The sequence below is a fragment of the Monodon monoceros genome, unplaced genomic scaffold (genome assembly GCF_005190385.1).
Source record: "Monodon monoceros isolate NGI ecotype Baffin Bay Population unplaced genomic scaffold, NGI_Narwhal_1 Super_Scaffold_4, whole genome shotgun sequence".
In the NCBI taxonomy this organism is placed as follows: domain Eukaryota; kingdom Metazoa; phylum Chordata; class Mammalia; order Artiodactyla; family Monodontidae; genus Monodon; species Monodon monoceros.
This window is the reverse complement of record NW_021703781.1, coordinates 23,920,970-23,935,743: the sequence shown is the minus strand read 5'-3', so window position 1 is coordinate 23,935,743 and position 14,774 is coordinate 23,920,970. Positions and strand designations below refer to the sequence as shown.

The 14,774-nt window shown below is 53.8% G+C and overlaps 1 protein-coding gene across 11 annotated transcripts in view; it reads left to right on the top strand.

The window, feature by feature from the left end:
• The first annotated feature begins 776 nt into the window (after positions 1-776).
• The window catches only part of CAMK2G (calcium/calmodulin dependent protein kinase II gamma), a 54,298-nt gene continuing 40,300 nt past the window's right edge, over positions 777-14,774 (top strand). For 4 of the 11 annotated variants that reach the window (XM_029244834.1, XM_029244838.1, XM_029244840.1 and 1 more), the window contains exons 1-3: positions 777-965; positions 2,323-2,417; positions 13,468-13,527. In XM_029244834.1, coding sequence (XP_029100667.1) covers positions 901-965; positions 2,323-2,417; positions 13,468-13,527 — 220 coding nt within the window. In that variant the 5' untranslated portion in view covers positions 777-900. The remainder of the gene's footprint in view (positions 966-2,322; positions 2,418-13,467; positions 13,528-14,774) is intronic. The other 7 variants (XM_029244835.1, XM_029244833.1, XM_029244839.1 and 4 more) reach the window with 4 other exon arrangements.

The window sequence follows — 14,774 nt, the reverse complement described above, 5'->3', positions numbered from 1 at the left end:
ACACAATGTGATGAGTGCCATAAAATAAAATAAAGGCTGCCTGCAAGAAAATGGGGCTATTTTTTTCTTCCTTCCACTTGCTCTTCTAGCCCACACCGCACAAAGCCTTTTCTAAATGGTTCCCATTTCATCCCTTTCTTAGCTGGCCAGAGAGAGAACATTCTCTCATCTCTAAGGTTGGAGTGCAGGAAGGCAGAGTTCCACCTGCATCCTTCGCCCTGGCCTGGTCTCCCTGAACAAACCGTGCCTGAAGGGTTTTATCTAATAATGGCCCTGATGCTTACACAAGTCTAGACTGTCAGCTTCCCGAGGGAAGGCTGCTGAGAGCTGGCTCTGCACAGACTGTGGGCGTCTCCCGAGTGTGCAGTGTGACACGGGCTTTTTGACCTTGGCCCTCTCTCCACATCGTGTGCGCCGGACTCGAGTGTGGAGCTTCACCAGAAAACTCGGTGGTCCAGACCCCTACACACTCCCAACACACACACACACTCGCACGCACGTTCTGAGCACTTGTAGGATCCGCCCTGAGACAAGCCCACAGGTCGCGAACCTTTCAGCTCCCTCCGGGCGGCCCAGGGCTGAGACCACCCCCCACCTCCCCTTCGCTCCCCCGCGCGCTCGACCCAGCCCAGGCGGCTCCCTTGGGCGGGGCGGGGCCGGCGGCGGGAGGCCCCTCCCCGGGGGCGGGCCGGGGGCCGGGCGGGGTGGGGGCTGGCGGGGCTGGGGGCGGGGCGGGCGGGCGGCGCGGGGGTGTCCCTCCCTCCCTCGCTCTCCCCGGTAAAGTCTCGCGGTGCTGCCGGGCTCAGCCCCGTCTCCTCCTCTTGCTCCCTCGGCCGGTCGGCGGTGACTGTGCACCGACGTCGGCGCGGGCTGCACCGCCGCGTCCGCCCGCCCGCCAGCATGGCCACCACCGCCACCTGCACCCGCTTCACCGACGACTACCAGCTCTTCGAGGAGCTCGGCAAGTACGGCTCGCCCGCCGCCCGCCGGGGCCCCCCCCCCCCGCCCCCGCCGCCCGGGCGCTATGCGTCTCCTCGCCCCGCCCCCCGGCCCTGCACCAGCCGCTGCAGCGCCCCCTCGGCCCGCCCCACCCCCAGCCTTTCCCGCCAGCCGCCTCCGGGGGCCCCGTCGCCCCCAGCTCCCTGCCCCGCAGCGCCCTCCGAGCCCTGCAGCAGCTGCCCGGGCTGCTGCACCCCGCGCTGCCGCCGGGACTGCAGCCCCTGGAGCGCTCCTGGGCGCCCCCAGCCCCGCCCCTCCTGCAGCCTTCAGGCGCCCCCCATCCCGACCCCACCTGCTCGCTGCCCCCTTCCCACTCAGTTCAGGAGCTCATTCGGCATCCCGTCCTATGTCCCACGCGCCTGGCACTCAGGACCCTCCCCGGCCCTGCACCTCCAACCCCGCTGCGGTGCCCGGTTGTGGGGGGATGTTTGGTACCCGGCCCCGCCCCCGGCTAGTGCAGCTTCCAGGAACCCAGCCCCACTGCTGGGCAGTGCTGCAGCACCCCCGTCCCCTCCCCCCATCCCTGCAGCGGTCCCGGGAGCCGCGCGCCGCAGCCGCAGCATCCCCCTCCCCTCCGCACTGAGCAGGCCGCTGCAGCAGCCCCAGCCCCCCCACCCCCACCCGCGGCGGCGAGCCCGGCCACTGCAGCCCCCGCCCTGCCCGCCCCCCTAGATGTTTCCAGAGCTGGAGTGTGGAAGCTCCCGTGGGGGACTGGGCGGGTGGGGGGGGGCGCGGACGTAGAGGGAAATATCATGGGGAAGGGGAGCTGTTGATGTCTGAGACCCACAACTGGATCCTCTCTTTCCCTGCTGTCAGTTGAGCCAGGATGCAGTGGGATGAAGCCGGGTGAGGGGGATTTGAGCCTCAGTTTCCCCACCTTCCCCCATGGTTGAGGGAGATTTCTCTCTCAGGGGATTATACCCTCTTTCTAATCCCTCCTCCTACCCCCAACTATTCCTGCTGAGAAGAGGGCAGGGTCTCTTGCCTTCTCCGGGTCCTCTAGGCCGGGACTGCAGGGCTGTCTGTGAGATGCAGCAGGTGTGTGTTTTAAGCATCTGCCACCAGCTTGACGCACAGCCTGAGGTTAGGGCTGTTGCTTTGCCCAGAACTAGATGTGGGTGTGGGAGTAGGGTGGTCCTCCACCCACATCTGTTGAGTGTCCTGCAGAGGCCACATCCTTCTGCTCCATGTTGGATGGTGATGGGTACTATGCTGGTGTGTGTGTGTGATTTTGACTAAAGGTCTAGTGCTGGGAGCATCACTGTCCTCAGACCTGAAGTGTGTTTGCTCTGTTTCCCAGTTCTTTCCCCCTTCTCCCTCCAGGGGTGCTTTCTCTGTGGTCCGCAGGTGTGTGAAGAAAACCTCCACGCAGGAGTATGCAGCAAAAATCATCAATACCAAGAAATTATCTGCCCGGGGTGAGTATTCCCCATCTTGGTCTCTCCCAAGGGTGCCTCCAAGGGCTATGGATTCTTCTGAAGATGCTCCAGGAGTTGGGGATTGTGCGTTTTAGCACTTGGAGAAGCGTTGGAATTTCAGGGTGGGTGGACTTTGAAACCAGGCAAGGAATTGTATGGGGAACATGTAGAAAAGAATGAAGATGTAAGAGTTGTAGGTTGCTGCTGGGAGGAGTAGTCTGTGAAGGCTCAAAGGAGTTTGGTTTTTATGGAGGTGGAGGATATGGGGAGTGGTGGGTGGCTAGCTCTTCATTTGGGTCATTTGGAGTCTGTGTTTGGGGCACTGGTAACCACTCCAGGGCTGTCCGAATCCCTGTGCCCCAGTGGGGACTTAAGATGAAAATGCAGTAAGTGAACAGCTCTGACAAATCCAGCCTCCCCCTGCCCAGCAGGCGGCAGAACAGACTCCCAAGGGAAGGGAATCTGTAAACATCAGGGGAGGCTGCTACTGTCGAGGGCTTCTCAGGAACAAATCCTGCCAGATGAACTTGATTGCTTTTTTGATCAAATTACAAAGTTGGTGGTGCAGCAACAGCAGATGCAGTCTGTCCTGGGTGGAGGCTGATGCCTCATGGTCTGGAAATCTCAATGGCCTGGTTGGAGTGGAAGCAGCTTGGCCTCGGGATCTGAGAATTGTGAAGGCCCAGGCCTGAGGGCCTAACTTGTGAGATCCTTCCAAGTACCTGAGGCCAGGAGGGTCAGGCCCTGTCTCTCACACCTTGAACCTACACTCCCTGCACCTTGTATTGGGTGCTTGCCAAACTCACCTCATCTGATAGGTATAGACCCAACAATGTGTGAAGTGCTCTGTGAACAGGTGTGGTGACTATGGAGGTATGTGGATGGGTCAGGTCATCGAGAGCTGCAGGGTGTAGCACCAAGACAAAGGTTATGAGACTCATAGAAAGGAATTAAGACTAGGCAATAGGATGCGATAAATATATTAGGAGCCAGGACAGATGCCCTGGAGAAGATGTGGGCCATGGCCAGTAATGACCTGGGCGTCTCTGGGGTAAGAGATGTAATAGATGTCCCTAAGCATTGGAGAAGCTATAAAATGACAGTGGGCTTCTATCATGTCAATTATTCTGGGACCTGTTTAGCAGGGCTGTGTCTGCCTCCTGGCTGGGAGGGCCTCTCTCCATCCTCACAAGCAGGGATTGTCTTGCTGTCTCCCTCCCAGCCCCTGTCTCTTGCTGTTCCTCTACATTGGCTATTAAGTTGACTTATTTGTTTGTTTTCTTTCTCTCTGGGTACCTTGAGTCGGAGGCGATGGTTGCCATAGAGATATGTGGGCAGTCAGATGCCCTCCTTCCATGGGGAGGCGGGACAGTGTGGTGGGCTGGACTCTTTGGCAGACATCCTCTGGCCAAGGATGCAGGGCGCAGGCAGGGATGACGGTTTGAGAATGGATACCTCCCCGTGCCCACACAGCATAGCCCTGGTGCATCAGAAATGGGGCTGGTGTCTGGTGTCTCCAGTTAATGATGCAGTGCTTTGCTTTCCTCATCGCACCACTGTCCTCTGACCCAGGGATGAGGGAGAGAGAGAGAGAGAGACAGCTGGGAGCTGAACTCTGGGATGAGGATAGCTGGTGTGGTGACTTTGTGGAGCTGCCTGCCTTGGTCCATCATTTTCTACTCCTTCCCTACCCACCTGAACTTCCCTAACTGATGTGATCATGTCCCTTTCCAGTCCTCACCTTTTTTCAACCGTGTCCCATCTTTCCCAGCTGATATCTTTCTTTCCCTGCCCAAATGGGATGAGGTTTCATTTCTCTTTGATTTTTTTTCTCCCCAAGAGGATTCTTGTGTAAGATCGTATGCTTTAGGCAGCAACTCCCCCTCTCTCGAGATGGTTATGCCAAAACTGGGGCTCTGCTGCGTGGCCTGTGTGCCATGTTAACTCTGGGACAGAGGTCTGGTCCTGGTTGATAGGCACAGATGCCAACAAGAGAGTTCAGGAATATGTAAGTGCCCATACTGTTTGGCGGTTGAGAGTGGGAGGGTGTTGTCTTGGAGATAGAGGGAGCCATCCAGGGGCTGTGCTGTAGGTGTGGACGTGGGGGGTGTGAGCTCCTGGGGAGGGTTGGGCCAGTGCCCACTAGGCTGGTGCCCATGGGGTTAGGGAGTGAAGGCCGTGGCTTCCCTGAAGCCTCTCAGTTTACGCTGTATATTTTATAAAGGTGCAGCGGCTGGGGCTGGGTTTCACTCGTCGCTGTCTGTCTGTCTGGGGCTCCACAGGTGTTGGATTTCTGTGTCTGGGAATGTGGTGGGCCCACCAGGGTCATCCATGAGGGTCTGAAGGAGCTTGCTGTGTTTGCTGAGTCTCTCTGCCTGTTATCTTTCTTGTTTGTGATCCTCTGTGCTGCCGAGTGAAAAAGAGCGTATCGGGCTGGTTCTCCTTGGCATCCATGGTAAGGTGGCCCAGGAGGCATGGGGAGAGATCACCTGGTCTTCTGGGGGGTCAGCTCTGGATGGGAATCCTTCTTTTGCTCTGTTGTTTCTTGTCATGGTGGCCTCGGGGGCCCACGGTGGTGGCTGTGCGACAAGACCAGGGATCCCATGGGCATGAGTTCACGTGGCTGAGCCTTGAGCGCTGTTGTTGTCTGCGGGCCTGTCTACGTAGAGTCACTTGAAGTCAAATAACGTCACTCCATTTGCTTTGGAACAGCAGTAGGTGTAGAGTTGGGGCTCTTAAGGGAGCCGGTGGTTCCAAGCTTAGCTCTCAGCTAGGCTGCAGGAGGCATTTAAAATAGGCTTGGATGCAGAGCTAGTGGGCCAGGTGATGGCAATGATAAGTCGTTATTTTAAGATTTAAGAGCACCCCCTCCCCCAGAAGCCTGAGCCCTTATGTCTTTTTTTATTTTTAAATCTTCATATTCTCTTCTTATCTTTATTCATATGCATATAGATTTTCACCTCATGGAGCATAACATTTTATATCCCACTCTCTTGCTTATATCCAAAGCATTTCCCATATTGCTACAGTTGAAGGGCAAATGGTCCTTTCTTTTCTCTACATAGTTCAGGATTTATCTTTGGAGCAGTTCACGTCATAAGAAACTTCTCTATTTGGACCATTTATCTGAATTCCAATTGCTTTCACTATGATGGGATACTTAGCCTTACTAAGAGGTGCTATTGGTAACAATATTATGAAATCTGTTACAGCACTTGCTTTGCTTATTTATTTATTTAATCTGTATACCCCATGTGAAGAAATTTCTGTTGAAGCTAAATGCAAGCAAAAGCTTTCCCCTTCCCCAGGACCTGGGAGGGTAACGGTAGGAACCATATCTGTTTCTTTCACTTTGGTGTGGGCGGGGCCGGATACATATTGATACAGCAAAGTGCCTGATACATATTGAGCCTCCTATACTTGTTGAGTGAATGGACTGTGTAACCAGCCTGGTTGCCTTTTGGCTTTGGCGCTCAGGAAACTCATAGCCAAGTTGCTGGATCCCTTGTACCCTGGTGCTGGCTTGGGTTCCCCCTTTCTCATCCATGGAGCCAGGCTGTAGGCCTGACACAGCTGTAGGGGAGGACAGATGAGGTTAAAGACCTGTGCTTGGAGAATAAAGCAGGTGGGAGATATAGGAAGACAGTGCAGCTTATCATCTTCCTTCCGTGTCATAAACAGCCATATAGGGCAATGCTGGGACTTCCTCTAAGCAGCAATTTTCAATTTTAGTGTTCAAGAGGATCACCTTGAAGACTGGTTAAAAATGCACATTCCTGGGCTCTATCCACAGAGATTCTGCTTCAGGAGGTCTAGGGTGTAGCCTCAGAATCTACATTTTTAACAAGTGCCTTAGTGAATTTCATGCAGGTAGACCCTGAGCCACACTTTTAAGAAATGCTGTCTAAAATCAGCGACAGCTGTGACAGTTGCTGTTGCCATGATCTCTGAGATTTACCAGACACACCTTAGCCCAGCCTTCTCCAGGTGGTGTCTTGGCCGGTATGTGGCCATCTGTGTACATGGGCTGTTCTGTGATTAGAGGCCTGCTTCTGAGCCCCCAATTTGGGGTGTCAGTTCGTGTCCAAGGCTGTGGCAAGCTGAGTGGCTGGAGTTGTCGCATGTTGGCCACCAGAAGGGCAAAGACTGTCCCTTTCTGGGTCCAGCTGGCCCTGAGGAGTGAAATAGGATCCCCCTGGGTGGTGCCAGCTAAAAGTCTCCACCCCCTTAGTGTTGGCCTGAGTAGCCCCCATGACATTTGTGTCCCCTGTGGTATCTCCAAGTGAGACTTTCCTGTTAAGGATGAAGAGAGAGGAGGGTGATACAGCAATGAGGGAGGGGCAGAAGAAAGAGAAATCTATGCAGCATGGGAACGCTGGGACTCTGGGACTTTAGGAAGCATTTAAGAAGATTAGATATTAGATCCAAAACCGTGCTTTCCTCCTGAGGATAAAACAGACCAATTTCTGTTGACAGAGAAATGGGCAACTTGTGTATAAGTGAAGGAGCTCCACTGACCCTTCTCCCTGGGTAGATGAGGAAGCAGCCTGGAGGCCCCTTCTTTGTGCTGAGGGCCAGTTTCATCACACAGTCATGCTTTGAGCTGTGTGACTTAGCTCACACAACACTGGCCTGCCTCCCTGCCCTCCCACCCCTTCCCAGAGTGACTTGGGGTGCTGGCATCATAGGGTGGAGATGGAGGTTGGAAGGTGGCCCCATCCAAGGTGGCAGTAGGGGAAGCCCTGCTGCTTGCTTCTTCCTGCTGCTTGCTCTGGTCCCTTGTTAGGAGCTGTGCTCCAAGCTTTGAGGCTGTGCTGAAACCCTAGAGGTGAGTGGCTGACCCCATTCTCTGCTGAGGCTGGAGACAGGGAAGGGGAGGAGTGGGTGTGACAGGCTTCTGCCCCATCTCTGTGCTTGCTGCTCTCTGGACAGCCTTGGCGGGCTGACATGGGCCTGATCCCATGGGTGCCAAAAGGGTGGTGACAGGAAGAAATGGGCACTTTGCACCTTCTGAGTGCCTCTCGGCAGAGGCCCTTTGTCTTCTGCCCCTGGCCAGCCAGATCTGTCCCACAGCCAGTGGGGAAACCAAGACACAAAAGATTGGTTTGCTTTGAGATGTAGGCATGCCAGTGATTTTGCCAGTGCTCAGATCCCAGCATCCTTAAGCAGTATGGACTTCACTTACCCTTTGACTCTTCCCTTTAAAACACATATTCTGGATATTTAGCTCCTGTGATACATCCTGATATATCACCCCCATACCTCTCCATCTAGGCCCAGAGCTCTAAGCCCAGTGGAGCAAATCCCTCCTTTCAGCTGGCTAGGTCTTGCTGTCATCTGTAACCACCTCTGTGGGTAGAGACCGCTCTATGATGGGGATATTTCCAGCCACTTCCCCCCAACACCACCTATACTTCCTGGGCTCTATCAGCAGCAGCAGCTTCCCATCTGCTCCCCTCTTTTCTCCTCCCTCTCTTTCCCCTCCCCCTGCTTGCTGCTGCCCTGGGAGGAGCTATTTTTAGGGGCTGCTTCCTGGGATGTTTTACTTGGGGCTGGTTACCATGAAGGAAATGTCACCAAAACAGTGGGCAAAGGCTGCAGGCACCCAGAGCCCTGCCAGGGGCATGGAGAACTCGGCAGCTGACCTTGTTCTGGCCCTTGAGAGTGTCCAGAGGCAGAGCTTTGCCTTCTTGGGGCTTGCTAGTGACCCCATGGGGATTTTCCCTGTCCAAGCTGGTTTGGGAGACTTTCACTATGGGGCACTTCTTGGTGCCTCCCTCCTTTTCCTCCTTAGTTAAAGCTTCTCTTGTCTTAAGATTCAGAGACCAAAGTAGGGCTCAGGTCTTTGTGTCACCCAGTTAAAACTGCTCGAGTTAGGACTGAAGAGAAGAGGGGGACACCAGGTTAAAGGACAGAGCCCCGGGGGTTCACGTGGGCACATTTCAGGCTCCGTCTCACTGTATTCACAGCCCTCAGCTAGTTCCCGGGTGTATGGGTGTGAAGGAATTAGAAGCTGTGGCCCCTGCTCTTACATGATACACGGACTTTGCTCTTAACTGGGGACTTTGCACCTTAAGAGTGAGATTCACAGAGGAAGGGATGTGGCATCACAATGTCAGGGTAAGGTCAGTGAGACTGTGGCTTGGGATTCCCACCAGTCAGTGCACAAGGCCAGGGGCTGTTTATAAGCAGCTGGGGAATGTGGATTATGACACCAAATCCCTATGCTGCCCTTGTTTATACTCCTCGGAGCGATATCTACGGGGGGCCTGGAGGGGGGCACTTGGAAGAGCAACAAGAGGAGAGACCCACATCGAGCATCTGAACTCGATAGGCTCTGGGAAGCTTTTCCTAACCCATGTTGGGGCCACAGGCACAGACCTTTGAAATACCCTTTGAAAAGTCAAGGGTGTCATTGAGGTTGGAACTTGGGGAGAGTCCCCATAGCCAGAGCAGGCCTCTGTGTCCTTTCCCACTTACAGTGGGTTGTATGTTTAGGTGGCCGTAGGATCTTAGTTGAAGCTGGTGCTGGTATTCATGGTTTTAGAGAAATGTCACTAAATCAGCCAGCGTGTCTCTGCAGGGCTGTGGAGAATCTGGACGACCCTCCCTGGGCCCCGATCCTGTTGGGGAAGGAAAGTGAATTTGGAGTGGGCGTCACCCCTGGGGTCCTAAGGGAGAGGAGTTTCTAGGGCTCTGCCCCCCCTCTGCCACGCACCGTCTCCTCACTGTCTGCTTCCTCTTTTCTGCATCTGGTCACTCCCTGCTGCCCTTCTTGTCAAGGGTACTCGGCCTTTGTGGTGCCCTGAACCAAGTCTTGAAGTGCTTGGGCAGAAAGCGGGAGACGTGAGGCCTCCAGGGATCCTTGTGTCCCAGGGCCTGGCTCTGCCCTGGGTGGGCTGTTAGGAAAGCCTGAAGCGGGATCTTGATAACGGCCGCTTCTGCTTTCTGCGCCTGTTGCCACCTCTGCTCTTGAGGGGAAATCCTTGCAGAGGGCTATGGTTGGAGCTGGGCTGAAGGCCGGCAGGGGTGGGTCTCTCCATGGCAGTAGCTCACAGGCAGGCAGGAAGTGGCCCTGTGCAAAAGCGGGAAGTGGCCGTTGTCAAACAGGAAGGGGGGGCTGGGCCGTGTGAGGGGGTGGGGATGAGCCCAGTTGAAAGGTGGGTGGGAAGAGGGTCAGCCTTGGAAGGTCTGGGCTGTTCCCTAGGAACGGCAAACTCAGTGGTCACTGGAAGGAGGGGACGTCTCAAGGGAGAAGGCTGCCTTTGTGACAAGAGCACCGGCTGATGTTTAATCACCTTGGGATGCCAAGCCAGGACTGGACCTACCACTGTGGACCAGGCCAGTTCAGTGGCCTTACCCCTTTTGGGGCTGGGGATGCGAGTTTACAGGACAGACCTTGCATCTGGAAAAGATGCTCTGCAAACCTTACTTGTTCCTCAAACACCACTGCTGCTGGGGTGGAGCCCTTTGCTTTTTCCCAGACATGGAGCAGCCCTGGAGGGGACAACAGGACCGGAAGTGAGGGGGGAAAGGGACAAGAGACAACAGCTGGAGAGGTGGGGTGCTGGCTGGCTGTGCGAGGAGTAAGGAGTCAGGGAGAGCGTGGTAAGCAGAAACCACACGGCTCATTGAGCAGAGCTTCGGGATGGCAGGGCGCCACAGCCAGCAAGGCTGAGGCCGAGGAAGACCAGGGATCCCATGGGCAGCAGCGTTTCCTGGGCTGTCCTCTGTCTGATGAGCCCCTGTTGTTAACCTTCCCCTGTAGGCTCTAGACACAGGTGGGCCACCCCCAAACAGGAGGCTGTGATGGAGCCAGGTCGGAGGGCTCAGTTGCTGTGCTGTGGACCCCATGACTGCCCAGGCTGAGGGAGAGTGGGACTGACTCTCGTGTCTCTGGTGATGGCCATGGGCACAAGCCCAGCCTGGGAGGTCTCGTCTGTCTTATCACTGGGCCCTTGGAAAGGAGGCTCTCCCTGTGTGCCAGGCACTGTGCTGAGCGTTTACCCAAATACATCATTTAATCCATGAATATTGCTGCCTCCATTTTAGAAGTGAGGAAACTTTTTCCCAAGCTGTGTGCCTGGCTCACTCTCTCACCTCACCTCCTTCGGGTTCTAATCAAACGTCACCTCCTTGCTGAGGTGTTCCCTGACCACCTATTTTACGTGTCCACTCTCCCGCTTCCCTGCTTTATTTTTCTCCATCGCACTTACCACGACATCTAACATACCATCCAGTTGTTACTGTCTGTCCCTCCCCCTCAGCTCCTCTAGGATATCAGCTCGATGAGGGTGGGGATTGTTATCTCTTTTGTTCACTGCCATATCCCCAGCATCTGGAGCAGTGCCTGTCACATAGTAGGCCTCAGTAAATATTTTCTGAGTGAATGAATGAGGCTCAGATGGGTTTAATAACTCACCCAACATGGCGGCCCTGAGACTCAGTCTGGGGCTCTCTGACTCCAAAGCTGATGTGTTAATGGCCAGACTCCATGACTAAGGATCAGAGCAAGGACCCGAGGTTCAGAGGAGACACAGGCCTTGGGCAGAACATGGGGCTCAGCTCCTTGGAGTTAGGGTCGAACTAAGTGACTATCTAGGACCCTCTGGACCCTGGGCAGCTCCTTCAAGGAGCTGGAAGTGTGACTCTGTGTCTCTTCTCTTCTTACTCTGAGTCACTGATAATACGGGTGCCAGAGCACCCGTATTTTTAGGGCTGTTGCTGTTGTGGAACTGTAACTATTAGCCAGTAAGAGTCTTAAGGGAGGAGATAAACATTAATCTTCTGGGCCTTCTCCTCAGCTGCCACCTCCGCATCGCAAGATACTGTTCTCCCGCACTTGCCCGGGCAGCCAAGCCCGAGAGTTGTGGGTTGGAGGGTGTGAGGTGAGTGGTCAGAGAGAGGGCTGGTAGGTCTTCAGCTTTAGGGTGACTAGCTTGGTACTGCCATCCCACGTCCAGGGATGGGAAGGAAGGTGGGGTTGCCCTGACATCCTCTGGCCAGATCTGGAAGAAGCAAGGCCCCCTGCAGGGGGGGCAGGGGGACTAGGCAGGGCTAGTGTTGCTTCCTCAACTGCCTACCTTCTGAAGGTCCCTGGCCCTGAGGGATCCCAGGCAATGTGGGGTTACCTGGAGTTCTCCTGGCTGCATCCTGGTCAGTGGTCATACTGAACTCGAGGATGGGAAGGAAGGCCTGACCCAGATCTTTGGACAGCTGGGATGGATTAGCTGGGCAGCAGGAACTAATCTCTGCCTGTCCCCACGTCCTTCTTCCACAAAGCAGAGCTGTCCCTAGAGGGAAAGTTTAGGACAAAGCTGAGGGTGGTTGGTGAAACGGTAAATATGAATTCCTTCTCATCTGTAATCCGTACATTATCTCAGGCAGGCCTGGGCTTCAAATCACAGTTCTATCCCTTTCCTGCTGTAGGATCTCAGGCAAGTTATTTAACTTCTCTGGGCCTGTTTTATCATCTGTGAAATGGGATAATCAATGCACCTGCCTGGTAAGATGGTTGTGAGGGTCATGGGAGGCTTTACAGAGGCTCTTTGCTATTTAGGTAGAGGTGGATGGGCAGAAGCCCCTACCAAGGGAGGTGGGAATTGCTTGGCAGCTATGGATGGGAAGGTACCTGCCTGGACCTGGGGAAGTTGAGGTGAACTGGACTATGCCCCCCAAAGCCTGGAGTCTTTACTTAATACTCTCACTTTTCTTTATCTTGTCATCACATCATAGCAATGAGAAGGAGGGCTCTAGGCTCGGACCACCTGTATCCACTGCCTGTCTGTGGGACCTTGGCCAGGTTACTTGAACCTTTTAAGCCTCAGTTTCCTCCTTTACAATGTAGTGGAACTAATCAGATCCTCCACTTCACGGGGTTTCTGTGAGGATGAAATAAGATAATCCGTGCCTCTGCCTGGCATATAGTAAATGCTTCGTAAATAATAGTTTTTACTACTACTGTCAATGTTATTGACAAACCGTTATTAAGCCTCTGATATGGAAGGAACTCTAGGAAGCATCACGCAGAGAGGTCCCACCCTTTGAAAAGCTTGTGACCGAAAGATTTAATGTGTGATTTAATGTGTGATGTGAGAATTATAAGAGGTGCTGTGGGAGATGGGGGTGGGTCATGGGGAGAGAAGTCACAGACTACCATGAGGAACAGGGAAGACTCTGTGAAGCAGGTGACTTTGGCAGGATTCCAGCAAGTAGAGATGGGGGGTAGGGTGGACAGGGCTTCTAGGCCACCTTGCTTTGAGTAGTAGCAGCCTCTCTTTCTACTTCCTGGAGCTCTGCCTTCCTGGGGAAGGAACTGACCAAACACAGCTTGCTTAGATTTGTGGGCTCTTAGATTCTGGTCATTTCACCAAAGCAGAGTAACCCCAGAGCCTGAGTGCCAAGAGGTCAGAGCTCCCAGCAGTGGACAGCCAAGAGGATCCTGGGGAGAAGCAGGATTTCTGCAAAACAGGCATCATAATACTACCAACCTCATAGCATTGTTATGAGACTAAATTAAAATATGTATCTGCCTGGTGTAGAAGTAAGCTCTCAATAAATGTTAGCTAGTATTATTATTATTTTCAAATCATCACCATCTTCATTGTCAGCATCATTATGTTTCAGGGTTGCCATGAAGACTGTATTAGAGAATATATGCAGCACTCCGAGCACAATATCTGGTCTTGTAGTAGGTGTTCAATAAAATTTAGCCATTATTATTAGTATTTCCAACAAGGAAGAGATTCTGGACACACTGGCCCAGTGAAATCCCTGCTGTGGTGGAAAGAGCACTACAGTTTTAGTTAAAGACCTGGCTTCATATCCTGGCTCTGCCACTCACTAACTTGGGAAGCTTTCCTAAGGCACTTCATCAGGAAAAGATTGTCATTAATATCTGTCTCCAGAATTGCCGTGACCTGATGTATTAATTCAGCAAATTGTAAAAAGGGCATAGTTGGTGCCTAAGAATTGAAAGCATATGAATAGCCAGGTGGCCACAAATAGAATGGGTGTTTGATGGCTTTTGTTTTCTCTCTTCTGCTCTTAGATCACCAGAAACTAGAACGTGAGGCCCGGATATGCCGACTTTTGAAGCATCCAAACATTGGTAAGTGCCCTTATATAGAGCATTTCTTGGGCATTTTGTGGAAGTTGGAGAGAACAGAAATCCACTGTTTTTGTGTAGGGAACCACTTCTGTCTCTGGGCCTTTGCCTGATGTCTTTTTTTGCCCAAGCAGGATAGCAGCCATGTATTGCTCAGAATTCTGGGGTGTTCTAGTTCAGAGACCTGAGTGTCTCCATCCCTGTGGTGCCATCTCAGGGCTGGGAGTGAGGTATCAGAATATGTTTCAGACTCGCTTTCTTCCCCTCTCCTTCCGTCTTTGGGCTGAGGTCCAGGTCCTCGGCGTGTGAGGCTCTGGGCTAGTAGCCTGCCAGCATCCCTCACCAGGGACCTTCCATGGCCGTCATAAAAGGGTCCGGATTTTGTTTCTGGACTTGAAAAAGTTTTGTTCCTGTTGCGGTGTCATGCACACTCTGGGGGTTTCCATGGTGCTCCCGTTTGTATTCCCCGGAGCCGGGAAAGCAAGCTGCCCACCCTCCTGGCTTCTCTGGAGATGGGATGGCAGGAGCCACTTGGATGGTGAAGGAGAAAAATAAGAGGATTCCTCCCTGCTCCCACCCTGACATGGGGGAGAGGAGCACATTGTTGGTTGTTGTAAAGCCGAGGAGGTTTGCCTGCCACAACCCACTCCGGCTCCGTTTTACATTGTTCAGCTGAAGTAGTCTTTGCCAAAAACGCTGGCCCCAATTCGGTGCTTCTTGCAGAGGGAACAGAAACTGGGCTGGCTGCAGTGTCTGAGCAGAAGCCCTGAGCTTGACTTGAGGCAGAGCAGGGAGCATCTCCTAGGTTTTCCCTGAAAGCTGTGATCATCACAAAGGACAACACGTTTTCCGCGCTCCTCAGGCACGGCCTCAATATCGGGGCTCCCACAGTGCCCTGGAGGCCTCCCACTCCACTGGGTTGGCAGCTGGGGCTGTAAGGCGACTTGCCGAAGCTCGATGCTTCCTCCAGAGCTACTCAGCCTCCGGCTTCCCAGATCTCGGGCTGGAATGCTCACCGGGAGCGCTTAACGTAGGAGAGTGAGGTCGTACTCCAGCCCAAGGGGAGAGGAGCTGTGAGGTAACCAGAACTGCAACCATGCAGGGCTTTATAGATGGCAATCAGCAGCTTGGATTACACCCGAAGCAGATTGGCATAGCTGGTGCTCAGCTCTGCCTGGTGCAGTCTTCCAAGGAGCCAGCACTTCTCAGCCCACAAGTCCTGGGTTTGGAACTACCGGAGCTCTCTGAAG